At 37.4% G+C, this 27,256-nt stretch overlaps 1 protein-coding gene across 2 annotated transcripts in view; it reads left to right on the top strand.

The window, feature by feature from the left end:
• map2k5 (mitogen-activated protein kinase kinase 5) overlaps positions 1 to 27,256 on the top strand; it is a 74,780-nt gene that overhangs the window by 9,438 nt on the left and 38,086 nt on the right. Inside the window, exons 6-17 of one of the 2 annotated variants that reach the window (XM_056265338.1) lie at positions 127 to 194; positions 3,456 to 3,504; positions 7,088 to 7,152; positions 13,567 to 13,606; positions 14,905 to 14,973; positions 16,385 to 16,466; positions 16,578 to 16,639; positions 17,594 to 17,642; positions 18,713 to 18,786; positions 21,035 to 21,085; positions 21,452 to 21,523; positions 24,130 to 24,159. In XM_056265338.1, the coding sequence (XP_056121313.1) occupies positions 127 to 194; positions 3,456 to 3,504; positions 7,088 to 7,152; positions 13,567 to 13,606; positions 14,905 to 14,973; positions 16,385 to 16,466; positions 16,578 to 16,639; positions 17,594 to 17,642; positions 18,713 to 18,786; positions 21,035 to 21,085; positions 21,452 to 21,523; positions 24,130 to 24,159 (711 nt within the window). Of the gene's footprint in view, positions 1 to 126; positions 195 to 3,452; positions 3,505 to 7,087; positions 7,153 to 13,566; positions 13,607 to 14,904; positions 14,974 to 16,384; positions 16,467 to 16,577; positions 16,640 to 17,593; positions 17,643 to 18,712; positions 18,787 to 21,034; positions 21,086 to 21,451; positions 21,524 to 24,129; positions 24,160 to 27,256 lie in introns of both variants that reach the window. The other variant, XM_056265337.1, reaches the window with a different exon arrangement.

Below are 27,256 nucleotides of genomic sequence, written 5' to 3'. Positions count from 1 at the left end.
CCTCTCTCTTTATTTCTCTCTGTCTCCCCCACAAACGCCAATTAACCTTGCGGCCAAAACAGGCAGTTTGCTGTTGAATCACAGGTTAATTAGCACAGGGTTCTGATTGTCTTTGTTTGCCCGCAGGTGAACACGCGGCCCGAATCCTCGAGTGGCAGGAGCTCCTCTGCAGCTGATTCCCGGTCCAACGATAGGTGATACAATTCTATATTAATCCCTCAAGTTTTCTACATTGCTTGTTAAACAGCTTAGGGTTACCAACTATATTTCTTAATCAGAGGAATCCGGTATCCATCATGCCTAAGAACACCTCTTACCTGTGGTAAAATCACTGTAACTTGCAGCCTCTTGTGGCTTGTTAACTAAATAGCGTTTTTTTTTAAATTAGGACTACCATTTTAGGTGGATTAACTTCTGGTTACACACTACCGTTAAAAAATGTGGGCTCCGCAAGTTTTTTTTAAAGTTTTTTTTTAAATAAAGTATTGAATACATTTATTAAGCAAGGACACATTCAATTGATCAAAAGTGACATCAAAGACGTTTATAATGTTACAAAATATTTTTATTTCAAATAAATGCTGTTCTTTTACTCTCTATTTATCAAAAATCCTGAAAAAATGACAGTTTCTACAAAAACTATTTAGCAACAAAACTGTTTTTAACATTAATAATAATAAGTTTATTGAGCTCCAAATCAGCATATTAGAAGATTTCTGAAGGATAATTTTGACATCACTTTGCCATCACAGGAATAAATGTTATTTATATGGAAATAATATTTATATTAAATTAGAGAAGTTCTTTTAAATTTTATTGATATTTCACAATATTTCTGTTTTACTGTATTTTTAATCAAATAAATGCAGTCTTGGTGAGCATAAAGACCCCTATATACTCACGGCAATGTTCTTTTTCGTTGTTCGCTTGGGAAAAGGAAGTTCGAAATACGTGACCATACTGTTAGCGAACATCTGACGCCGCTCACACTGCGGAGAGCAAAGTTTAGATGAATATGTAAATATGTGCTGTGTGCTTTCTTCTCAATAACAAAATAAACACAACAAATATGATAAATCAGCAAGCATTTTTTTTATAATAAAGCAAAAGAAAAGCTTCTGATCATAGCAATGTGGATACATTTGCACAAGCTCTGCAATTCGGCACGTGACAAGTTAAGTCACGTCATGTTTATTTATAACATTTTATACTATAGATTGCTTAATCAAGCAGCTTTACCTTATTAAACATGAAAAACAGTTGTTCTCATTTCATCTGAAGAACAACTTCATTTTCTACTATAAAGCAGGTCTCCAGTGTGTTCATGTTTTCACTTGCGGACGTCTGACCTCGACAAACTGAACAGGAGAAATGAACGGGAAAATATTTTCATGTGAAAGAATGCGGAGCCTCCCCACACACCTGCCTATTACGTAATCGCCACGGACCAGTGGTACTACAAAGGTGTTTACTACCCGTAGCAAACTTTTCCGGAAAGTTCGCTTTGGCAAGCTGTTTTGAACTTCCAAAACGAACTCTAAACGAACTTCGTTTTGGCCTGATTTTGTTCGAAATGACGTCACAGCAGTTCGTTCTTCGATTTCGCTTGAAGTATATCGGGGCCTTAAGAGACAAAAACATCATCAAGAAATCTTACTTATCTCAAACTTTTGAACATTAGTGTACATTACCAAATTTAATTCCTGTTTCTATGGATAATTGTGTCCAATTCTGGTGTCCTTGTGCTTAGGAAATAAGTAGTAAAATAACTAAAAAGCAATTAAAGGGATACTTCAGGATTTAGCATTAAGCTTTGTATTAGAAGAAAACCTGTAGTATTTTCGAATTACCGTGCTTTCCACCCTCATATCCCCCTGAGACGAGAGATTTATGTATTTTTTTGTCTGGAAAAAATCCTCCGATGACGCAAAAATCGTCATTTTGCGTAATCGGAGGATTTTTTGGCCAGAGGCTAAAGACTACAGCCAGTAGAAGGAGCTGTCCCGCATGTTCTCAACCCGCCCATAGAGGGTGGGATCTCACTCACAGAATGTACACATAGTGTCAGCCATCTTTTTTTGGAAGCTAAGCTAGCAGGCTCTTGTTCTGTGGAGAAAGCTGAGTAGTAGGGGTTACCATCCTCTTTTTCCCGGACATGTCCGGCCGTCGATGTCCGGGATTCAGCTTTTGCTTTCTGCAGTCGCCATTCATTGTTTACATGCACACCTTTTGTTTCAATCTAACTGAATTCATTCCGATTGGTGAATCTGAATGTAGTGTTTACATGAACGCTAAACAAGTGATCGGTTGATGTGCGTTTTAACATTGCTAAGAAAATTCCCGCTCCTCCGTGAGAGATACGAGACCGGTGCGTCTCACAGGTGTCGCTCATCAGTAGGCCTAATCACGCCACCGGCCTTGCGCCGTTCTCCCGCGGCCCTCAGTCTCGTCCTGCTCTCCACAGTAAACATAATGAATGGCGACTGTAGATCGCAAAAGCCGAATCCCGGACATTTTGGGCGATCTCGAAACACATTTTCGGGCAGACTCATCACGGAGACTCACTAGTAGCCTAGACTTGTTGTTTAACTACTGCGCTCTGTTACCGGTAGGCGTGGCCTCCTAGGGCAGCGAAGCAAGTGCATTCTGGGAGTTGTTGTCTTTCATCCACATAAGCCAAAAATACATTTTCTGGCTTTTCTCAGTCTAGAAAGCTCCAAATTCAAAAATAATTTCACATTTCTTCTACATAAATTACCCATTTTAAATACAGATTCATCTTTCCAGAGGTGAAGTATCCCTTTAAAGGAATTTATAGTAAAAATTTTAATCAACAGGGCCTTGTTGTAAAAATTTACAGATTAGCTATAGTAACAGGACAGTTTTGAGCTGCTGCATGGTGACTAACAACAAACTCTTACTTGTATATACTCTTGTGTACTGTGTTAATTTTTTTGTTCTTCCCTGTTGTTCATTGGTCATCTTCGCTTTATTTTTCGCAAAGCATTATTTTGCTTCGCTTCAGCTATGATAAAGAGACATCCATTCTGCATGGCATGTTTGTGCACTTTGGGGGCGGAGCAATGAAGAGAAGGGTGTGTTTGTTTGGGTTGATTTCAAATATTAACATTGTTTCTCAGAAGTCGTGTACTGCACCTTTAAAGGTGATATTCATAATTATAAAGGTCTCAATGTAATTCCCTTTAATAAGAGAAACACTAACAGGAGCTGGTAGTCTTCATAGCCTAAACATACAGCAAAAACATTTTGTCAGTTATAATTGGATCTGGTCTGATATAATGAAACCCCCTGGCACAGGACAAAGACCTGCAGTCTGAAGGCCAGTGTGTGTGTGTGTGTATTCATCAGTGATGCATGTCTGATATTTGCAGAGCCTTCTATTAAGTATTCTATTCTCATACACAATTTCATACTTTAAATTTTTTCTTCAGCAGTTTAAGAAAGTCTTCAGCTGAGCTTAAGAAGATTTTGACAAATGGACAGGTATAGTAGCCCTCTCTTCACACTACACACTTTACTTCTGCATATCTTTTTTGATACACACACATATAATGCACAGTATCATCAGTAGTACCAATCAACCAGTGATGCTTCACTCATCCCATTTAATTTGTCACCTTAGATTCTCTGTGTGAATGTGCGAAAGCATCTATTGATTGCACATAACAGGCTGTTCACTGACCCTTTCTCTGTGGTATGGTTGAGATCTTTATCTTGAGTGTACAGAGCTGTGTCCTTTTGCTGCCCACCCCTCCTCCTTTCCCTGTCACCTCTTCTCCCCCCTCCACAGGCCCCTAGCTGACCAGTCTGTCAACTAAAGTGTGTCAGATAGACAATTAAGACAGTCACATCCCCTGTGACACCAGTAACATGCACAGTTAATAGAGCACTAGCATCCTCACACACACACACTCTCTCTCTCTCTCTCTCTCTCTCTCTCTCTCTCTCTCTCTCTCTCTCTCTCTCTCTCTCTCTCTCTCTCTCTCTCTCTCTCTCTCTCTCTCTCTCTCTCTCTCTCTCTCTCTCTCTCTCTCTCTCTCTCTCTCTCTCACACACACACACACACACACAATGCCTCTCTCCCACACTTCAGCCTAATCAAATGTCCTGTATCAAATCAAATGGCCCCTGTAGTCGGGGTGAGGCCTGTCAGCAGAGCATTGGCTTCACATCAGGTCCAGTTCACAAGGGGAAACACTTCCCCTACAATAACACACAAAACACTGACTAACCAGCCGCATTAGCAATCAAAAACAAATGACTTGGATTGTTCAGATATATAGTAATGATATTATTATAATTTTTTTGTTAATGAAAAATGCTGCTGTTATTAATAATAATAGTAATAATAACAACACTAATTATTATAATGCTATCATTATTAACAATAATCCTTATTTATATATAATTATATTATATTGTCATCGTTTTTTTATGATGATGATGATAATAATAATAATGTTTTTAATACATTTATTTATTCATAAGTAAATATCTTGTTTTGGTTTTCTGCAGTTTTATAAAAGCAGAATGCTTCACATCAGATGTAACAATACCCTGTTATTGTGGTACAAGTAAGGAGTAATTGATGACGAGCCATTAAATTATTAGAAAAATAACGTTGGAACATCTTGGCTGTGCATTGTTTTTCTAATAATCCAAGGGCCCAGAGTCAATTATTCCGCTTATACTATATGATTGCCATGCCTCAAGACATTGTTCAGATGTTCCATTGCAAGACATTTTTTTAAGTTTTTGTCCTTAAAAGCTTGTGTGTAGGACTAATTTATTTATTTTAATTTATTTTAGTGTCCTTGTTACATGTTACACTTTACTATAGTAATTACTATAAATTGTGCATAATTACATACAGGTAACCCTAAAACAAACCCTACTAACCCTAACCCTTGTAGGAAACTCAGAAGCGAAGACGAGAGAGACTCATTTGTATCTTCAGCAAGAATCTTTGAGAACACAAGCTGTGGGTAGCTGCAGTCATCAAGTCTAACTAAGGCAGTGTACACTGTAGTTTATATAGATTTTAGGAGGCAGTGCTTAGAAATGGAGACAAAGCACCTGGCTGATGATTTTAAACAAAGCATGCAAATGAAGTATCCATGTATAGGAACCCGCCCCAGACTCTAGAGTGTTACCAGTCCTAATCCAATCAGCATAACTATTCAAAGAATGGGACAGGGGCTCCAAGAGCCATTGAAGACAAAGGGTGAGAGTCTCAGTAATCTGTAATTAGATTTACAATAAAGAGAACAGGACTGGCAGGAACCTCTTGCTATAATCTTCGTTGAACCGAAGTATTCATCTGATGTCATCATCTTTACCTTAAATGCTAAATACAATGTACTTCCGCTTAGTTTTCCATCTGACATTATGTAAGGATGTAGGATCAGCAAATCTTAAACAGATTCCTAAATTTGCAATCCCACACCCTACATGTAGTTAATTATTATTACTCAGTACTTAAATGTATAATTACACTGACACGGACACCTTCAAATAGTCTAAACCTAATTTCTACAAAATGTAATTTTAGAGCTAGGAACAGAGGCTTGAGCCATTGATATGCAGACTAATGTAGTTATTGGAAAGAGAGAGAGATTACGCTTGTGTATATTACCAGGCTGTGTGTCTCTCAACAGTGTTCGTCAGTAGAGTCTCTACTAATAGTGAAGTGTAAGTTTAATTGCTTCAAAAACAGCGGCATTGCCACCTCGCTACTGAGAAATGTCATGTATCTTTTCAGTTGCGAAAAGAATTGTGGTTTTGTCAATTCTAATGTCAATGATTGAGTGGGAGTTAATTTGTTGACTGGATGAATCGGTTCAAAGCTGAAAATCTGAAAATCCTCTGTGGCTGGAATTAGCAACTGCATTTACAGGTCAGGTCATGAGATTACCAGAGTGACCTTCCACAGCGTTTTTCTGTTTCGTCAGCCTCAGAGATACTCTGGCCCTATGGAATCTGCAGCTGGTTGTTACAGAGCCCTTATGTTACGAAAACCCATAATGGTACAACCATTTTCTTAACTTAAGGGGTTTGTTGCAACTGGGCTCTGATGTATAGTCTTACTCACACTCACAGGCTGAAAACCTGAAGCTCTGAGAGTTAAGATCCCACAGCATGTATTTTATTGTTATATTCAAAGAAATCAAGAGGTTGAAATAAAGATGGAGGGCATTCTGGTGTGCATTAAACTGACTGCATGTTAAAACATACTGGTCCCTCTGGCCTCTTGGTGCCAGAAGGGCCTGTATTGTATTACCATTTTGACAGCTTTTATCAAAGTCGAACATGACAGCATAGGCAAACAAATCATCATTAAACTTCTTATCACTCTCCTCACTGCTGTCACCTTTTTATATATTAGACAGAAAATGTTGTATTGATCCTCCTTTTTTGTTGCTACTGAACTCCCAATGACCTTACAGTGGGATTTCTGAGTTTTTAGGACCTTTTTTCCCCTCTTTGGGCAGCTCTTACAAATAATTTTTCACTATAAACTCTTTTTTATATATGTCCCTTTCTTTTCTTTCTTTCTTTCTTTCTTTCTTTCTTTCTTTCTTTCTTTCTTTCTTTCTTTCTTTCTTTCTTTCTTTCTTTCTTTCTTTCTGTCTGTCTGTCTGTCTGTCTGTCTGTCTGTCTGTCTGTCTGTCTGTCTGTCTGTCTGTCTGTCTGTCTGTCTGTCTGTCTGTCTGTCTGTCTGTCTGTCTGTCTGTCTGTCTGTCTGTCTGTCTGTCTGTCTGTCTGTCTGTCTGTCTGTGTCCTTCAACTCACCAGTTTATTTTACCGTTTTAAACATTTATTGAGCAAAAAAATAAAACTGCTGTAGTGGCCATCTCATAGAGACATGTCTATGACTGCATGCGTACAACCAACTCGCACAAAGAAATGCACAGAAACACCTGATTCCACACACACTGGCACACATAATAACTTACTTTAGATTATTTAGCTAAAATAGGGTTGAAGAATTTTGCTCTCCTTGAATAAAAACAGTATCTAGAGGGGACTTTCTTTCTCAGTTTTTTTATTTTCTTTGTTTGTTTAGATAAATGAACATGACCTCCAGTACCAGGAGCAGCTCGGCCATGGAAATGGTGGAACTGTTTACAAGTGAGTGCTTCTCTCGTGTTTTGAGATTTTAATTAGACCGATTGTGATCAGCCTCTTCAAAACCTTACAATCTATAGGTTGTCTGCACTCATGTTCTGATTAATTTTACATTGCTTATGTTTTCAGACATCCCTCAAAACCTTTTCAATATTATGATTCTTTAAATGTCTTGAGACATCAGAGTTTTAGCGCTCGTGAGGGTGAAGTGACTCTTTTTGACCCTTCTAAAGCTCCTTTTGTTGCCCAAACTATACACCCATCCTAAATGATACAATGACAGGACAGGACTGGACAAGGCCGTCGTCTTACACGCACAGTTCATTTTATTAATTTCTTGAACCGATTGACCGTTGACAAGGGTCTGTGTGCTTTTGTGGATAACCCAAACACTCATCATATTCTTCTATTACTGGAGGAGCACCTCTGTGTTGTTGGAAATTGTTCAACCATTTTAAAAAAGCCAATACTGCAACCCAAACATAAATGCAGTCTTACAAGCTCAGCACTAAATGTGTTTGCCTAGAATATTTTTTTTCCCAAACAAAAGAAAGTGCTGAATATTGCATTTATCTCCTAATTCAAACCATTTTCCCTTTTTTTTCTCTCTTTTAAGTGATGGATAAGAAATACAGCTTGTCTGAACATAGACGTTTTATTTTTAAGTCTGTATGAAACATCCATTTAAAATCAATGCAAACTTCTATCTCACATAGCAAAAAGGATGTGTAATGTGTTCTAAAAGACCGTAATACCAGGAATGTTTGTTTTTATTTATTTATTTTTTGTTCAGTGCATATTCATGATCTTTAAAGAAAGGAAACATTCACTGTTATTGTGTTTCCTGCTCAGACTGACAGCTGCAGTGCAGTACAGGTAGCGGGAGGTGAAATGTAATGTAATGTAATGTAATATAATCTCTGATGTGGCTCGTAGGGAAATTTAGGCCAGTGTCCCATCCATCTCCACAGCTGTCCTCGATCACCTCTACTTTGCTTGCTCATGTACACACACTCTCTCCTTTATGCAAAACACACACCTTTGTGACCGTCAGACTGCATACAGGATGGTGCCTAGGGTATTTGCTTAAATTGCTTTTCTTAAGAATAAATAAATATTTTTTTTCTGTAAAGCTTCAACCTAACCTGCACCCCTTGATGTTGTGCTACTGTGTTTATAGTAGTGTTTATAACCCTGCGCCTCTCTTACATATCCAAGAAAAGATCAAGTTAACCAAACATTCTTATATTCATAGACTGAAATTCTGAAAAATTATTTCCATAGATCCAAAAATATACTAAAGTATTGATGTAGGAAAAAATGCCACTTTCTACATTTCTCTTGACTTGGTTTTGTGCTCTCAGCACCCAATAATGCACCACTCAAAACACATTATGGTCAGTACAAACCAAGTGAACGCATAATTAATGTAATCCTGGTCATATTGTCTTTCACCATGTATAGTTTTGTTCAATGAGGACGTCAACCTGCCTATGCCACACTACCAAAATACTGTACAGTTTAATTGGACACAGCCTGTGAAATCAATAAAAGATATGAATTTCTCCTCACTTTTATATATAAATATTTTGTATATATAAATACACACACATGCATGTATATATTTAAGAAAAATGTGTTATGTAAAATCTTTATATATACAGTATATACATTCATATGTGTGTATTTATATATACAAAATAATTATACACAGTACACACACATATTATGTAAACACAAACCTTTATTTTGGATGCGATTTTAATCGCGATTAATCGTTGCCCAACACACGATTGTCAAAATAGCTGGCAACAAAAGTGAGTACACCCTAAGTGATAATAGCTGTACGTCGTTTAACCATGCAAAGCCACATGTCCTATTCATCATGTTCATGTCTTTGTCTGCTTGACAGGACCATACACATTTTTGTATCTTGTATTAGAGCAGTTAAAATGTGTGCTTTGAGTACAATTCTCTCATACTGACCACTGGATGTTCAACATAACACCTCTAGAAACTCAAATGACTCTCTAAGGGTTTGAGAATTAGAATTGTTGCTCTCCACAAAGTTGACCTAGGCTATAAGAAGATTGGTAACACACTGAAACTGAGTTACAGTACAGGCCAGGGTCATACAGAGGTTTTCCAAGACGGGTTCCACTCGTAACAGGCCTCGCAAGGGTCAGTCAAAGAGGTTGAGTCCTCGTGCTGTGCGTCAGGTGCAGAAGCTGGCTTCAAAAAACAGACGCATGAGTGCTGCCAGCATTGCTTTAGAGGTTGCAGAAGCAGAAGGTCAGCTTGTCAGTGCTCAGACCATACGCCGCACACTGCAACAAGTCGGTTTGCATGGCCGTCGTCCCAGAAGGAAGCCTCTTCTGAAGCTGGCTCACAAGAAAGCCTGCAAACAGTTTGCTGAAAGCAACCTGTCCAAGAGCATGAATTACTGGAACCATGTCCTGTGGCCTGATGAGCTTAAGATAAACTTATTTGGGTCAGTTGTCCAGCATGTGTGGTGACGCCCCCTGGTGAGGAGTACCAAGAACATTGTGTCTTGCCTACAGTCAAGCATGGTGGTGGTAGCATCCTGGTCTGGGGCTGCATGACTGCTGCTGGTACTGGGGAGCTGCGCTTCATTGAGGAAAACATGGATTCCAACATGTACTGTGACATTCTGAAGCAGAACATGATGCCCTCCCTTCAGAAACTGGGCCGAACGGCATGATAACGACCCCAAACACACCGCCAAGATCTGCCTTGCTGAGGAAGCTGAAGGTGAAGGTGATGGAGTGGCCAAGTATGTCTCCAGACCTGAACCCTATTGAGCACCTGTGGAGCGTCCTCAAGCGGGAGGTGGAGAGGCGCCATGTGTCTAACAGCCAGCAGCTCCGTGATGTCATTATGGAGGAGTGGAAGAGGGTCCCAGCAACAACCTGTGCAGCTCTGGTGAACTCCATGCCCAGGAGGATTAAGGCAGGGCTAGATAACAATGGTGCTCACACAAAATATTGACACTTTGGACACAGTTTTGACATGTTCACTTATATTACTTTTATATTACTGTACTTACTTTTGTTGCCAGCTATTTTGACAATAATGGCTGTATGTTGAGTTATTTTCAGAGGACAGTAAATATATACTGCTATACAAGCAGCACATTGACTACTCTAAAATCTATCCAAGTTTCATTTCTATAGTATTGTCCCTTGAGAAGATATACTAAAATGTTTGCTAAAATGTGAGGGGTGTACTCACTTTTGTGAGATACTGTATATTATACACACACACTGCACCTGCGCACCTCTCTTTATGGCTTTCTTTTCAGGTGAGGCGATCATCTGGTCATCTCAGGTTAGATGGCATAGAGAAAGAGATGGAGAGAACTGTCTGGTCCGCATTGGCTGCTGTAATCGAAACCTGTTTGTGTGGTTGCGTGCGTGTGTGTTCGTCTGCAAACGCACATGCATTCGATGGCTGTCTTCTAGAGGTCCATGAATACTGCATGACAGAGCTTTCATTACCTTGGGCTCTGGAGTGTAAATAACAAACAGAGAATAGGGACACATTTACGGGGGTCAGGACCACACGTCACTACGTCACCTCGCTCTGACCATGCGTCTGTCAGTCTTGAATCATCCCTGCATGACTACTCAGCAGGGTCAAAGTTCAAGGAGTTTAGCTGAACTTTATCAATGGGCTTAGTAGGATCCATTACTGTTCAGGATGTCCTGAAGCGACCATTAAGACAACATCATTGGTTGGGTTGGCAAACTTGGCATTAGTAAAGCAGTGAGTAGTCATTTAGCAAATGCTTTTATCCAAAGCAACTTATAGCCTACATATTACACAGACAATCCCTATGGAAAGACCTAAGGTTAAGTGTCTTGCTCAAGGGGACAATGGTGATGGCTTAATGACTCGCTACATGCATGATGTGGAACTCGCAATTGTGGTCTGCCTTCCGATAATCAGGCCTGAGCTATACCCATCACTACCCATTAAGCCGTACCACCTCTAACAGGTGATGTCGCTTGAGTTCGACTATTCAATTGATCAGAGATTACTAGACAACTTTTCCCTGGTTTCACAGACAATGCTGAAGCCAAGTCCCAGACTAAAATGCATGTTTGAGCTGTTTTAACTGAAAGCAACTTGCACTGTCATATCTTAAAATATATTAGGGCAATTGTTTTGTCTCAAGATTCACATCAGTAATGTTTTCTTTCTGCGGCATGTTTATAAAATCTACTTAAATGTTCTAATTGAACTAAGGTCTAATCCTGGCTTAATCTAAGCCCTGTCTGTGATACCAGGTCTTTAAGATTTAATTTTCTGTACATATTAATTTAATAATATGTGATCCCAATAAGCACATATTGGGTGTATCACTGGGCATCTCCGTATCTTGTATGTCTCAGAATCTTCCGAAGTGTAAAGTGTACCTGCAGAGTACTCTGAGGTGAGATGGGATCGAGTGTCGTCGCCCTAAATGAGGGAAGTTAGCCGTCGCGTCACTTAGAGCGACATTAATTAAAGGCTTGCTGGAGTTACGAGGTGTCTGGAGCTGTAACAAGATCAGCCATCTATTTCCCATAAATCACATGCACTGTCTCAAACACAAACCATTACGAATTTGTTTACTTCAGATGTATACGCGCCTACGTACGGAGCGCCATAATCAAATCTTTTTCTTTTTTCTTTCTTTTGTTTGTTTCTTTCGTGTTCATACACACATACAGTGTGCCTGTGTTGTTGAATCCACCCTCGTTTGGCAGCTGTCTGTTGTTATAGTATATTATCTGGTGGAATGGACCGTGTCGTGGGTTATTGTAACCCAAACCCTCTTCAGCACCTACTGCAGTAACCAGATCCACTGCTCGGAATGAGCAAGGATCATAATTAAATAATTGTGGCTTTGCCGTTAATTCGACCTGTAACAGGAGGCCTGTCTGGGAGAGCTCACGCTGAAATGGGAACGGAGCTGATAACGCTCCACAGCTCAGAATGTCTGAGGTTTCGCAGGTGACTGACTCAGGGTTGACCTCACCTGCATTTGACACTTAGGATGAGGACACCCCTTCTTGAGCTCTTTTTTGAAGCGATTAAGATGCTGATAATCTGTAAATAAATACAAATGTTTAAAAAGCACCTGAGTGTCTTACTTAGTCATATAGATGTACATCTCAGGTTGCTGTGACTTTAAAAAAGAACCCTGAACATAGGTTCCATCCTTGAATGTCAGTTACTGAATGTCTATCCTTGAATTTTTCTGTGTACCGTGGCCTCAAAAATATTTGGACACTTTTAATATGTTTAAATGCATTAGCTAACAAATATATAATAGATAGATCATTTAAATATCTAAGTCAAGTTTATTTTATATATAATACTTTGGGGCCAATAAGATATTGTAATATTTTTTAAAGAAGTTTATTATGCTGCTGTTCAGAAATGATCAAAATACAATAAAAACAGTAATATTGTGAAATATTCACAAGAAAAACTGTTTTCTACCTGGATATATTTAAAAATGTGATTAATTCCTGTGATGGCAAGGCTGAATTTTCAACAGCCATTACTCTATTCTTCAGTGTCACATGATCACATGATAGCTCATTGTTTCTGCCCAAACAAATACATGATGTTAGCTAACTACATGATTTGTATTATTTGTATTGAACTGTACATATCTGACATATGGATAACAATCTTATAACAGATTACTCTAAATTGTAATGTAGAAACATGCATTTTCTGTAAATCTGCTTTGAAACAATACGTATTGAACTGAATTAAATTGATCCTTCAGAAGTTATGCTGATTTGGTGCTCAAGAAAAATTTCTTATCAATTTTGAAAACACTGCCTATTTTTTGTGGAAACTGATATATTTCAAATTTCAAATTTATTTGTATAGCGCTTTTCACAATACATATTGTTTCAAAGCAGCTTTACAGAAAGTGCATTTCAGAAATGTACATAGAAGAATATAGTTAGTTAATCATCATGTATTAATTTAGGGCATAACATATCGCCAGCGTTGAGTCGTCTCTTCACAGGCGTCGAGTCGTCTCATCGCAGGCGTTGGGGCATCAGAAGTCTCCGTGAGAGTCTGGATACAAACTGGAGCTGACGAACGCTATTTACCTCGGGACTAGCGTCCCGAGATAACAGCAGAAAAGCAAATATTCTTTGATGAATAGAAATTTTAGAACATCATTTGAAATACAAATCTTTTGTAACATTGTAAATGTCATTTACTATCACTTTTGATCAATTTAATGTCCTTGCTCTTAAAAAAAAAAACTCACTGCACCCAAGCTTTTGAACATTAGTGTGTATACAATTGTTTTTTTGTGTGTTTTGTTTGTTTATTAATGTATGCATTGTCATTAATCATAAATCGTTCCTTTTTTGACAGAGCATATCACCTGCTTGGGAAGAGAATTGTAGCAGTGAAGGTAAGAACAATACAAATGTCAATAAGCTTTAGAACCTCAAGCTACATTAAGTGAACGGAATTCACTGATGCTCTTTACTAACCTTAAATAAAAGCTTGTTGTTCAGAATTACTTGGCTCACATAGAAAACCATGAAAACATACCAAAGACCCAACATATGATATTAAAACTCACATTGAACTAATGGATAAGAAAATCATACAGCCAGTAAAAAAAAAAAAAGAAGCAGTGCAGAAGAGGTGAACTCAGGGAGCAAGACCTCAGCGGGTCTGTTACAGGTGGACTTTACTGCGGCAGGATGCAGTGAATGACTGCTGGAGATGTTAATAGTGCTCTGCTAAAGAGCAAATCCAGCACTCCTGCACTCACCGCCACACTTAAGCATGTTTGAGATCCTGTGGCCCTCATACGACAGAGTCTCTTTCTCTTTCCATCTTTAGCTGTTCTCTGTTCTGTCACTTCTTCCATTCTTTTCTCACATTTTATCCCTCTCTCGTCATCCTCATTTACATCTGTTTAGTTATCCTCTCACTTCTCTTATGTCTTATCTCCTATCTGTCCTCCTTTCCTTTCATTTCTTCTGCTGTGTCTGCTCATCTTTCCGTCTGCGCACTGCCTGGGTTTGCTCGAGCAGGGCTATCTATTTGGCTAAGGCTGTAAGTGATCTCTGCTGAGCTTTAACTGTGTGGCCTTGCCTTACTGCCTTACCTGTAATCAATTATTTCAGTGGGAGGCTGATAATCTAGCCTTAACTAAAGAAGCATTTTAGTCGCTGCTTCTAGTCGCTGCTTCATTACAAAAGTGGGGAAGCGGGAGAGCAAATGCCTTGGTCGTAACAAGCACAACCGTTTCTAGTTCAAAACTTTTGTAATATTAGATGAAAATACAGCCTTGGAATATATTTTTGCTATTTTAAATGGCAGACCATTGATTTTCCTGTCAATACTGGTTGAAGGAAAAACTCTTCGAGCATGCATCGAGTTTGCATCGAGCAAACTTCGAGCATGTTTCTCAAGCATCCATTCTCAAACTCAAAGTGAGCTGAAACAGAAGTATTGATGCAGGTCATGTAGATGATTAAAATCAGAAAAGTTGTATTTACCTGATGTAAAATAGTTGGATAAAGGAATTACACTGGTGGGCAAAGAGTCTAGTATTGGATATGTGTGTTTGATATCATTTATGAGTTCTGTTTGGATGTAAATGGGTTGTAAATGAGTGCTTATGTAATAAGTAGTTCAGAAAGTTTAATTTGAGTGTGTGGTAGTTCAAACGATGGCCTTGTGCTTGTATTCCAGGTTATTCCTCTCGACATCACGGTGGAGCTGCAGAAGCAAATCATGTCAGAGCTTGAGATCCTTTATAAGGTCTGAACCTTTTTTTCTCTGCGCTTGATTACTTAATCTGCATCTATATGATATTATTTGCAATGCAGTTCAGTCCTCTTTTCAGTGGATAGGAGCAGTGACATAATTTCGAAAATGTGTGTGATCAGCTACTTGAAATACTGTATTCCCTCTCAATTCCTCTAATTAAATTTAGAGGATTTTGCCCTCTCTTAAACACTCAAGTGTCGCTTTGTTAGCTTTCTGTCCTTGAAGATGTCAAAACTGAGAGATGATGAATGAGAGGGAGAGATAGATATAGCCTTGAGAGTTAAAAATAACACGCATAAATACTCTAAATAATTTGCTCTGTACTCCTCACTTTGTGTTTGATTAAGTTTGGAGTCCTTTTCCAGGTGGAAACCACATTCATTTAGAGCTGTGTGGGGTTTCAGCTTTCAGATTAGGTGTATTTGAGGTGTATGACTGTAATAAGTATGAAAGAAGTGTCATGAATTATTCAGGGATCAGTGCCTATGTAGTTTAGTCCATCTGCTCCAGTAACCTGCTCTGACAACAGCTGCTAGATAGACTTTAATGGATACCCATCACTCTTTGCAGCGACGAGCCAATCGCATCGAATAATTAGCCAGTTCCACATATTGAATGAAATACTACGGTGTCATTAGCATCACATGATGGCTTACTATAAATAACTACAAACCAAATACTTAATGAAAACAATTAGTCTCATCTTTTCATCAGTGGTACATTTTTCTTATTAATAAAGTATCTTTGACAATCATCAGGTGAATCATGCAAATTAGTCAATAAACGGTTTGCCTAAAAGTATAAATAAATGTTCTTTTCATAACCATAAAGAAAAGTTTATATTATTCACTGCATTGCCATAAACTAGCACAGATTCCTCATTCTACAAATGATCATACACTACCATTCAAATGTTTGGGTTCAGTAATATTTTTTTTTTTTTAAAGAAATGAATACTTTTATTCAGCAGGGACACATTAAATTGATCACAAGTGACAGAAAAGGTAACTATGATGTTATAAAATATTTCTATTTCAAATAAATGCTTTTCTATTTCTTAATGCTTTCTATTCATCAAAGAATCCTACAAAATGTATTACAGTTTCCACAAAAATATTAAGCATCTGTTTTCAACATTCATATCAATAATAAATGTTTATGTTTAATATATATTAGAACAGAAACTTTAAATGGGAATAATAATTCACAGTGTTACTGTTTTTGCTGTGCTTTTGATCAAATAAATGCAGCCTTGGTCAGCATCTTTCAAAAACATTTAAAAAAAAAAAATTAACCTTTGAAGAGCCCAAACTTTTGAACGGTAGTGCACATTTGTGAGAAAGTTAGTGATAGTGTTAGTGATTTGTGATAGTGCTGATATATTTGATTGTGTTGTTTACAGTGTGATTCTCCGTACATCATAAAGTTCTACAGTGCTTTCTTTGTGGAGAACAGAATATCAATATGCACTGAGTTTATGGATGGTGAGTCTCATCTGTTTTGACATTGTCAGGCATCTGGGAGGCAACATTTGCACAGGAAGAGATCACTCAGCATTTCTACAAATGTAATTGAATTATTTGTTTTTGATGTAGGGGGCTCTCTGGATGTCTATTGGAGAATCCCAGAGCATGTTTTGGGCAGAATTGCTGTTGCAGTAAGTCCTTTCAAGTCTTGAAACTGTTGTCGAGTAAGCATATCAGGGAATTTTGAAAACTGGAAGATATCGGCATATCCGAGAATGTTACAGCTCAGACTACTGTGTGTATGTGCAGGGCCGTAACAAGCTCAACTGTCGCTCCAGGCAAAACACCGTTGTGCCGCCCCCACTTCACACTCACAATTAAACACGATCTTTGAGATGCATGTGAAAGACTGGAAATTTTGTTTATTGATAAAATTGCACCAAAATAAAAGCATACACAAGCATGTATTTTTTTCATTCTGCAACGTAAAACATCCGCACGCAACCACTAGTACAGCTGAAAATGCAAATTCTGTATTATATTATATAATAAGTATGTGCAGGCCCAGAGTAGACATTGGACGATTCGGGAGATTTCCTGTTGGGCCGCTGATAAATTGGGTTGGCAGCATTACCACTTTGACATAAAGACAGTTTCACACGGGACCCTACAAGTCTCAAGCTAATTTTCAATGAGAGACGCACGGAAAGCGGCAAATCGATGATGGCTTTAGTTGTGGCGAAGCGACGGTGGGCAAGCGGTGCTCGTACGCCTGAAATCCCGTCACTTGCACGTGCACAGCTCTTCATAGTGGTTAAAAATATTATAAATATTAATATATGGCGTATATAAATATTGCGCATGCAATAAGGTGAGCTACATGATTTGTTGATATAAGTGCAATAATGCGCCGGCCATGTGTATGTGTGTTTTGTCTTTGTAACACTTTATTAGTGCTGAATTGTCATTTGCACCCGGTTCTGACCCTCATTACCCTCTCCTTCACGCTTTCTCACAATAATCAAAGATATGCCACTGTTTAGATAATTTACAGCTCTATCCTCTACAGACAGAAGACGTAGACACACCCTTTCGAGTCTCTTCTGAGTTTTTCAATGAGTATGGGTGTTTGTGTGTGTCAATAGGTGGTAAAAGGATTAACATACCTCTGGAGCCTGAAGATTTTACACAGAGGTGAGAAAGCCTCTTTTATATAACTTGAAAAACATCTGAAATAATAATATCCAAATATTTGCTATCAATGTAATATCTTCATTTAGGTAATTTAGGCATGTGTATTTAGAAGTAAATTGAGTACAGTACTGTTTAAAATTGAGGATAGGAAGATTTCTTTTTAAAGAAATTAATACTTTTATTCAGCAAGGGCATATTAAATTGATCAAAAGTTACAGTAAATAATTTTTTTATAAAGTTACATTTTTTTTAAATTTCAAATAAATGCTTTTCTTTTGAATCTTCTATTCATCAAAAAAAAAAAAAAAAGTATAACGATTTCCACAAAAATATTAAGCAGCACAACTTTTCAGCATTGATAATAATAATAAATCCTTCCTGAGCACCAAATCATCATATTAGAATGATTTCTGAAGGATCATGTGACACTGAAGACTTGAGAAATGGTTACTGAAAATTTAACTTTGCCATCACAGGAATACATTACATTTCAAAATATATTCAAATAGAAACCAGTTATTTCAAATTGTAATAATATTTTTTATCAAGCATGTAGTCTTGGTGCACATAAGAGACTTCTTTCAAGAACAAAACCAAACTTTTGAACTGTAGTGAATGTGATAATACACACATGTTGGGTAGTAATGACATACATGTCAATCTAAATTGTGTAATCATATTACATAAATCAAGTGTTTATAATTAGACATTTTATATACAGAGTCAGATTTGTTTTTATGTATTGTGTGACACAATAATGTGTGATACATTTGTTCTTAATTAATTTGCTGATTGTGCCCCTAATTTTTAAAACAGATATGACTTTCAAAGGAGACACACACATAGCATCACAGTGCAATGTAATCCTTGCCTTCGAAAAATTAACTAACTAGTTAACTATTCATAAAAGGAGCGTTAGGTTGTACAATGTACATAATGCAAAGAGTATTGGTTAAATTTACATAAAAATTGAACTCTCTATCAGATTACACTGCAGAAGTAATCAAGTCACAATGGTATTAGATGCTGACATAATCGAATATTTTGCGTGTCATTGTTTCTCTGCGCAGATGTGAAACCCTCCAACATGCTGGTTAACACACGGGGTCAGGTCAAACTGTGTGACTTTGGAGTCAGCACCCAGGTATGTTCTTATTTGTGTCCTGTGATTATTTGTTTGCATGTTTGTTTGTCTGCTTGAATGTGTATACTCACACAAGTGCTTCTTATGTTGTGTATATCTGTCTATGTTGTGAGCACAGTCAGATCAGATCAGCCATTGTCCCATCAGTCTCCATGTCTCTTCTTCGTCTCATTCCTCCAGGGACTTCTTGCCTTTGCTCCCTAACCTCCTGATACCCCTTAGATTGCTCCTCAGTTCTCACTTCTCACTCTTTCTAATTACCACATTGAGCAGATATTCAGTGCATGTGAGTGACGGCGTGTGTGTGCGCGTGGCTGGAGACAATAGCTCTTTCCCCTCCTCTAATACAGTCAGGAGTCCAACAATGGGGCCCAATCACTCCAAACAGCTTTCTTTTAATTAATATTCATACCCATGTTCCCCGAAGAGATTCTAGTTGAAGCTGACCCCTGGATGAGGTGCATGTGTGCGTTCTCCTCTGTGCCCATTCAGACCATGACACTGTATAGTAAACCTATGTCTCTCTTATTCACTTACACACACGCGCACACTGATGCACGTCAGGCCGCGGGGGAACGCTCTCATTATGTTTGTCCTGTCATTGCTGACATGTGCCATTGTGCCCGGATCTCACTGTCTTTCCCTTGTGAGAGTACAGACTAAAATTAAACCAGGCTGGCATTTCAATAACACTTCACAATAACACGCTCTTTTCAGTAGATTTAAATCAGTTTCTTCATACTGTGTCCTTTAGCTTATGGCAGAGAGCTCAGGTCACCTGCTGTCACATCTGTACTGAATTTCAATGTTTAAACAGAGATAATAACTGTTCTGCTTATATCAGAGGACTGAATGTGTCAGCTTCTCTATACTATTGTTGGCTGTACACACATAATGTTTAGGGGATAATGTTTCACTTTGAGGTTGTGTGTGTTTGATGGTACTATATATCCAATACTGTCACTGCTAAGATCTTCATTAGCTATTAGGATGAGTAACAGGAATCTGTTAGTTAGGTAGTTTTGAAGATAACACATTACAATGAGGTTCAATTTATGGACATTAGTTAATGCATTAAGTTTCATGAACAACAACGGTGCTTTTACAGCATTTATTAATGTACGGGAGGTTAATGTTAATTTAGGGGTGTGCTAATACACTTCAAGTTTCAAGTATACATTTATGTCAATGTATTTTAAACAAGCATAAATTGGCAATTAAGGAAAATATGTTTATAAATTAACATGAACTTAGATTAGTAAACACTGTAAATAAGTGTTGTTCATTATTTAATTAATGCTAACAAATTGAACCTTGCTGTTAAGGGTTACCATTTTTAATGTGTACATCTGTCGTCTTGTCATTTTAAATGATAACTGTGATAGTACTACATTAGTATTACTATTGTTCATACTTGGGATTAGAGATTTGAACATACCCATAACCAAAATAAAATTTGGTACTTCAAAGGATAGTTCACCCAAAAACCATGTAATCAATTATTCACTGTTTTGCCACTGTTTTACCATTGACTTCCATTGTGACATTTCTTAAAATACCTTCTTTTCAGAAGTGAGCTCATGCTGAAAATCATGCTGATTATAAAGGGAGTGCTCTTTGGTCACTATCTGTATATTATCCATTCAAAATAAAAAATGTTTCCATTATTTTTCATTATTATTTTTTTATGCTGGCAAGGACACAATGAAAGTTTTGGGAGCGACAGATTTATTTGAATGGTTGGTTGAATCCTGAATTGTAATGATAGACAGTGATAACCGTGTTAATGGACAGGACAAAAAAAAAAAAGTCAAAATAGATCTGCGAAGGCCAAGGTACCTAAGAGAACCATGAAATTTTACTGCTATTGGCCCAAATTACTGAATTTTCTTTTGGTGTTGTGACAACCTTTGCACTGAATAATCTACTTAACACCACAGTAATAGGATTCTGGACACACAGTTGATATGTTATTTCCTCTATTTGAGATTCTTTTTGATCTCCTGCTAAAAATATTTCTGCAACACTTTATTTCACAATGTCCTTGTTAAACATTTTACATGTGCTTGCTATAATAAAAACAGTGAATTTTGCATAATTACATGCCACTAACTAAACTAAACCAAACCCTAATCCTAACCACATGTTGTTGATTAATGCTACTCAGTACTTTAAATATATAATTACACTGTAACAAGGACATCATAAAATAAAGTGTAACCAATATTTTTTCTGCTTTCTTCCACAGTTGGTGAACTCCATTGCTAAAACATATGTCGGAACTAATGCATACATGGCGGTAAGCAGCAGTCATTTCTTGAATAGTGTTTCTTTTCAGACAGTATGTCTACTTACGGGAGCAGGGAAAGCATAGGTCTATCTTATAAGTCATACATATTTGGTTGTAAAGGCTTTCGGTCAAGCATCTGCCTATTATGCACACAAAAAAATCAATTGCCTTTTACAGAAAAATCAAATGCTTTCAGAAGTACAATTTACACACATGCACACACATATAGACAACAGAGCTTGTTAAATAGCTAAACATCTGCACAAAGGGTATGTCTGTTTGACCTTCAGTGCCAGTTATACTCGAAGGACAATTCATATTGTAATCTGCATTATAATGATTTTTTCATGTGTCTGTGTGTCTTTGCTTCTATAGCCAGAGCGGATATCTGGGGAACAGTATGGTATTCACTCAGATGTGTGGAGCGTAGGGATCTCTTTCATGGAGGTAAAACAGTCATATAATCATTTCTTATAAATGCCCACATATAGGCTCCATCGTATGTGATGCCGCTGTGCGGCGCAGTCACAAAAGCTTATCATTTGAATGTGTTTTTACGCATTGTGCTTTAAAAACAAGTGATTTAAAATCATTGAAGAGCAGTAAGCAGAGAAAGACAACATTTCGCTATATGCGCATGCTGTCAGAGAGAAGGCTTCTAAGCGCTGTCTGAAAGACGCGCACACATAAAGCCGCTGCTCGTAAAGCATGTGAGTTCTTTTTGCTGCCTACTTGGGCTTGAACATTATATACACATACTTTTGTGTCAAAATTACCGTCTTTGAAAAACAGTTATTTATGTCTTAAGTGAACATAAACCGTTACGAAAGAAAATGCACAAGTGTCTTTAGTAAGCTTGAGTTTGTTAGTTTTTTACTTAGGCAAGTATTTGTTTTTTGTGATATTAAAAATGGTGACAAGAATTATGAAATTTCAATGTTATCAAACATTTTCATATCATAAAAATGTTATTTAAAGCAAAAATAACTATATAGTATGTGATATATATTATCGTGAAATAAAATTACTCATATCGTGATATAAGATTTTGGTCATATCGCCCACCCTTACCCACATATACACATGGCCCAGCATTAATAGATCGAGTGGACTGGTGTCTTAGTGTTTCTGCTGAGTGCTGTTGATAGTCCCTGCAGGCACCCTGTCCAAACAGATGTTGGCCTAAAGCTATGCATGGATCACACTTGAGATCTCCCACTGACTGCTACACACACACACACACACACACACACACACACACACACAAACACACTCTCTCTCTCTCTCTCTCTCTCTCTCTCTCTCTCTCTCTCTCTCTCTCTCTCTCTCTCTCTCTCTCTCTCTCTCTCTCTCTCTCTCTCTCTCTCTCTCTCTCTCTCATGCTCTGCTATCCTTTTGGATCATTTCCCTTGAATTCCTATGAGAGCATAGAGTAAGGAATGAGATTTTGTGTTTGTGGTTTCTTTATATAAAAAAAGAGTATTAATAAATACTATGGTTGTTTATTAAGGAAGAAGTGTGTGTGTAGTGAAACATTAAAGAAAATGAGTATGCGTATTTGTGTGTGTGTAACGGTGGAAGATGTGGAGTCAGTGTGGCAAAACGCTATCAATCACTCAGCCAGCAGAACGTCCAGTAATTAGAGTGCTGTGTTCTCTACTTCAGAGGTGTGTGTGTGTTCCTAAAAAAGAAGAGAGGAGAGGTGTATGAGTATAGCGAAATTTTTTTGTAATGGATGTTTTTCTAAGCAGAAACCAGCAGCATGAAATGTACGTATGAGTGGATTAGATTTTAATGTGGTTGTTTGACTCGTGTACTGAAAATGCCGTGCTGGTAGTTCTCATTGGCTTTATTGATTCCCGTTTTGTAATTGTCAGCGCTTCTCATTGGCTGTGATGAATTGTTATTGTATCCCTTAAGTCAATCCCTTGATTGCATTTATCAATACTGTTAGATATTATCGGTGAGATGTTTAGGGTGGGAAATATCAAGGGTCATATGGATTGACATCATCATGAGTTGATGAACAGTATATTGATCTGATTATGATTTAGTATTGACCTCACCATGTTGTTAGGGACGTGATCGATTCGTCTCAATGCCTGCAATGTTTAGGCGGTTCAGGTGAAGTACCTCTGTTCTGTTGGCAAAATTCTTAACCAATGAACTGAAGCCACCTCCTGAACTGAGATGGGTATGCTTGATTTAATAAATGAGTTGGATTAATTTCTATATGTAACTGGAATGTAATCAAAGTATGGTTTGAAAATAGATAGACTTTTGCTTTTGGGTTTTGTTGCTTTTTCTACATCTGTTCTTTGATGATCTCCAGCATGTGTTGCAGTCTTCAGAGATTAATGTCTGTTGAAGTATATACACCTGCTGTGATGCTGGGATGTAGGCAGGATTTTTCTAGTTATCTATTTACAATGTTTTTTGCAGCATGTCAATAAGAGATTCATTGCAAAACGTAGAGTAAATGGATTCATTGATTATAACGGGAGTTTACGCAAAAGTGTGGCTTTGTATACCCTGCGTTGTAATTGACATCTTCAGTGATTATAATGCCAGAGATCTTTGCTCGCTTTCTGTATATAATATATATTTTTCATGCTGCTAACTACACATTGCAACATTTCTGGAATGACAACCATATTTAAATGCGTGATTGAATCCGATTGACAGTAATAACCATTATAATGGATGGAACAAAATAGTATAATACTGTATGTCAAATTATCTTTATTAGTATTTTGTCACACTATTAAGAAGTAAAGTGTAAAGTACTTGATTATAATTTTAACTGTAGTGTGTTATTCAATATTACATGTAAGTTTCAATAGAAATGACATTAAAGGTTTTTTTTTGTACCATAAATGCTGGTCAGTACGTTCGGTAGTACTCTTTAACCACATTTCCAAGACAATAGAATTATGAAATAACATATAAAGATCTACTTAAGTCCTACTTAAAGGTTTTTGTAAGTGTAAGTATGTGACTATACCTGTGTGCTTCATTAAAAGTTAACTTTCCCTCTGTTCTTTCATTCGCAGTTGGTGCTGGGCTCTTTTCCATATCCACAGGTGAGTCTGCTTCGTCAAACCAGATACCAGTTTAACCAATTTAATGTTTAGCTCTTGAATTCTTCTCTCGCCCTGAAGACACGGAGGACAAACGTTCCCTCATGATCTTAGCGTATGGGCAGTAATTAATTCGCTGTTCGTCCCACAACTGCTCATCCCACCCTTGTTTACTCAGCTTACATTACATACAGTCCTGCTGACCCGTTCCATTCCTCAATCCAATCAACCCTGTAATCAGATTTCATGCAGGGATTTATCAAGATTATCCCAGTTTAAGAATGACAAACCCGGATTATAATCCGGATTGATTTGGAGGGTTCCCAGTTTAGGAACCACATGGCACCAATGCACAAAGCATGTCAGTTTATGGTGCCTGTTAGTTTAGGATGACATGGTGTAGACGTTGTGTAGTATATTTAATGTACTCAGTTGTACTTATTTAATTAAACTGCCATATTAGTTTTTAACCGTATTTGCTAAATTACTTCTATTTTTAATTGAACAAGATCATTGTTGTGAAAAGAAACTTAATGAAAAAGTTAGAGATCTATAACGGTATTTTTAGTAGACGGAGTTTATGATTCTTAGCACTTAAACATCTCAGTCTTTTGTTAAAGGGATAGTTCACCCCAAAATTTAAATTCTGTCAGTAATTACTCACCCTCATGTTGTTCCAACCACGTAAGACTTTTGTTCATCTTCGGAACACAAGTTAAGATATTTTTGATGAAATCTAAGAGCTGGATCACTCCTCCATAGGCTTCTAAGGGATTGAAACTTGCCAGCCCAGAAATGTTATTAAAGACATTGTTAAAATAGTCCAAGTACAACACAGAAGCGCTGCACTGTTACACTACGTGAACTAATGCTGCGTTCCAGGCAGGTTTTTGAGCACGTAAATCACAACTTCAAACCACGACTCACGACTTTGTAGCGTTCCAGGCCAGTCATGCCAAACTACCTGAGCGCAATATACTGTACATACTTATTGTTTCAGACACATAACATTGTAATACATAATCGTGTGTGTATTATTATCATTATTATTATATTATTATTCATTTGACTGCAACGTTATATTGTCCTAAAGTGTATTCTCACCGTGTACCGCCTGCAGAAACACTGCATCCGTAGAGGCTGCCATTGTTGTTTTGTATGGTTTCTCGGGCTATGTGACGTCAGAGCTCGTAACTGGAGTACATCGATCTAGTACGAGTTCACGGGTGGGAAGTCACGGCTTTGACTGCCGTTCCAGTGCACTTTCCGGGTATAAGGTTGGAAAAACACGGGTTACAGGTTGCCTGGAACGCAGCATAACTCGAGGCCCACAGAGAAGGAAATGAATAGTTGAATAAAGTTGTTATTTTTGTTTGTTTTTTGCGCACAAAAAGAATTCTCGTTGCTTAAGATAAACTTAAGATTGAGCCACTGTAGTCACTTGGACTATTTTAACAATGTCTTTAATAACTTTTCTGGGCCGGCAAGTTTCAATCCCTTAGAAACCTATTGAGTGAGACAGCTCTCAGATTTCATTAAAAATATCTTAATTTGTGTTCCGAAGATGAAGGAAAGTCTTACGGGGTTGGAACAACATGAGGGTGAGTAATTACTGACAGAATTTTCATTTTTGGGTGAACTAACCCTTTAAAGGCAGTTCTGGTTCTTTGTAAACTGCGTTCTATTGTCAATGATCAAAAGTTACACACACACATATACAGTATATATATATATATATATATATATATATATATATATATATATATATATATATATATATATATAAAATAATTGATAATAATAGTAATAGTAATAGAAATATTAATAACAGCGCAGCATTGATAATAATAAGAAATGTTTCTTAAACACCAAATCAGCATATTTTAATGATTTCTGAAGGATCATGTGACACTGAAGACTGGACTAATGATGCTGAAAATTCAGCTTCGCCATCACAGCAATATATTACATTTAAAGAATATATTAATATAGAAAACAGTTTTTTTTTAAATAGTAATAATATTTCACAATATTACTGTTTTTACTCTATTTTTGATCAAATAAATGCAGAGATTTATAAATGCTGTGAAAGGATTGTGCATTGTTTGTTCATAATGCCTTATGCATTAACTAATGTTAATACATTTAAAATGTAAATGTAAAATTTTACTTTAATTATTTAGTTTGATGACTTTGATGATTTTCAGATGTGTGTATATAGAAATATACTGTATACCCGATTCTGATTCAGTGCCCTAGTTTTTTCTAATCAGACTCTTGGCTTTTAAAGTTCTGCATGTAAGAGTGCAGTGAGTTTAATGAGGGAAATGTTGACTAATGCTCAATAAATTACTCCCAGCATGCCTGTTGGGTTAATTAGCATATTAAAACAAAGCAGCCACTCAGGGCATGCAGGGGAAATCAGAAAGGAACATTTTGAGGCTGCATCTAGAGCCAAAGCCTTGAGCATCGTACAGTCACGGAGACTGGGCTTGGCTCTGTGTGTGTGTTTGGGCTTTATCTCACACATCACTTGATGCAAATCTATTGTGCACAATTGCAAACGTTACTAAATACAATTGATGTGCAATACATGAAATTTAAAGGACATTATGAGGAGCGCTATGATTAATCATAAGGTCTAATACATTTTTAGTGTAGATATTTGTAACAGAATAGAAAGACAAAATATAGGATGAACAAACTGTTTGAGATGATGAACAGTTGATGGGTAGAAATAACATTAGAAGGCTAGAGGCCTGCATTTGTGTGTGCATTATCCCGGGGCCTGGAGGCTCGTCTCATTTGAAATTGTTTTTCTTTGCTCTCCAGCATTATCTATTAACAGGGCCATTATCATGTTAATCCACTGAGTATTATTACATAAACTAATGTATTCACATGTACACACAAACACTCCTTCATACACGCATAGTGTCTGGAACCATGATTGGATCTTTTAATGTTAAATATTGTACAGTATTTCTCTTCTGAAATTTGTCTTTTAGCAGTTGGCCTGTACCTAACCCATCAAAACAAAAACAAAAATACTCATAGACCGCGAGATGGGAATGTGTGAAACCCATTCAGGTCTGCGGTT

Source organism: Rhinichthys klamathensis, unplaced genomic scaffold (genome assembly GCF_029890125.1).
Source record: "Rhinichthys klamathensis goyatoka isolate OS25496 unplaced genomic scaffold, OSU_Roscu_1.1 h1tg000232l_1, whole genome shotgun sequence".
Classification (NCBI taxonomy): Eukaryota; Metazoa; Chordata; class Actinopteri; order Cypriniformes; family Leuciscidae; genus Rhinichthys; species Rhinichthys klamathensis.
The sequence above is the reverse complement of the archived record's forward strand: the minus strand, read 5'-3'. Positions and strand labels throughout refer to the sequence as shown.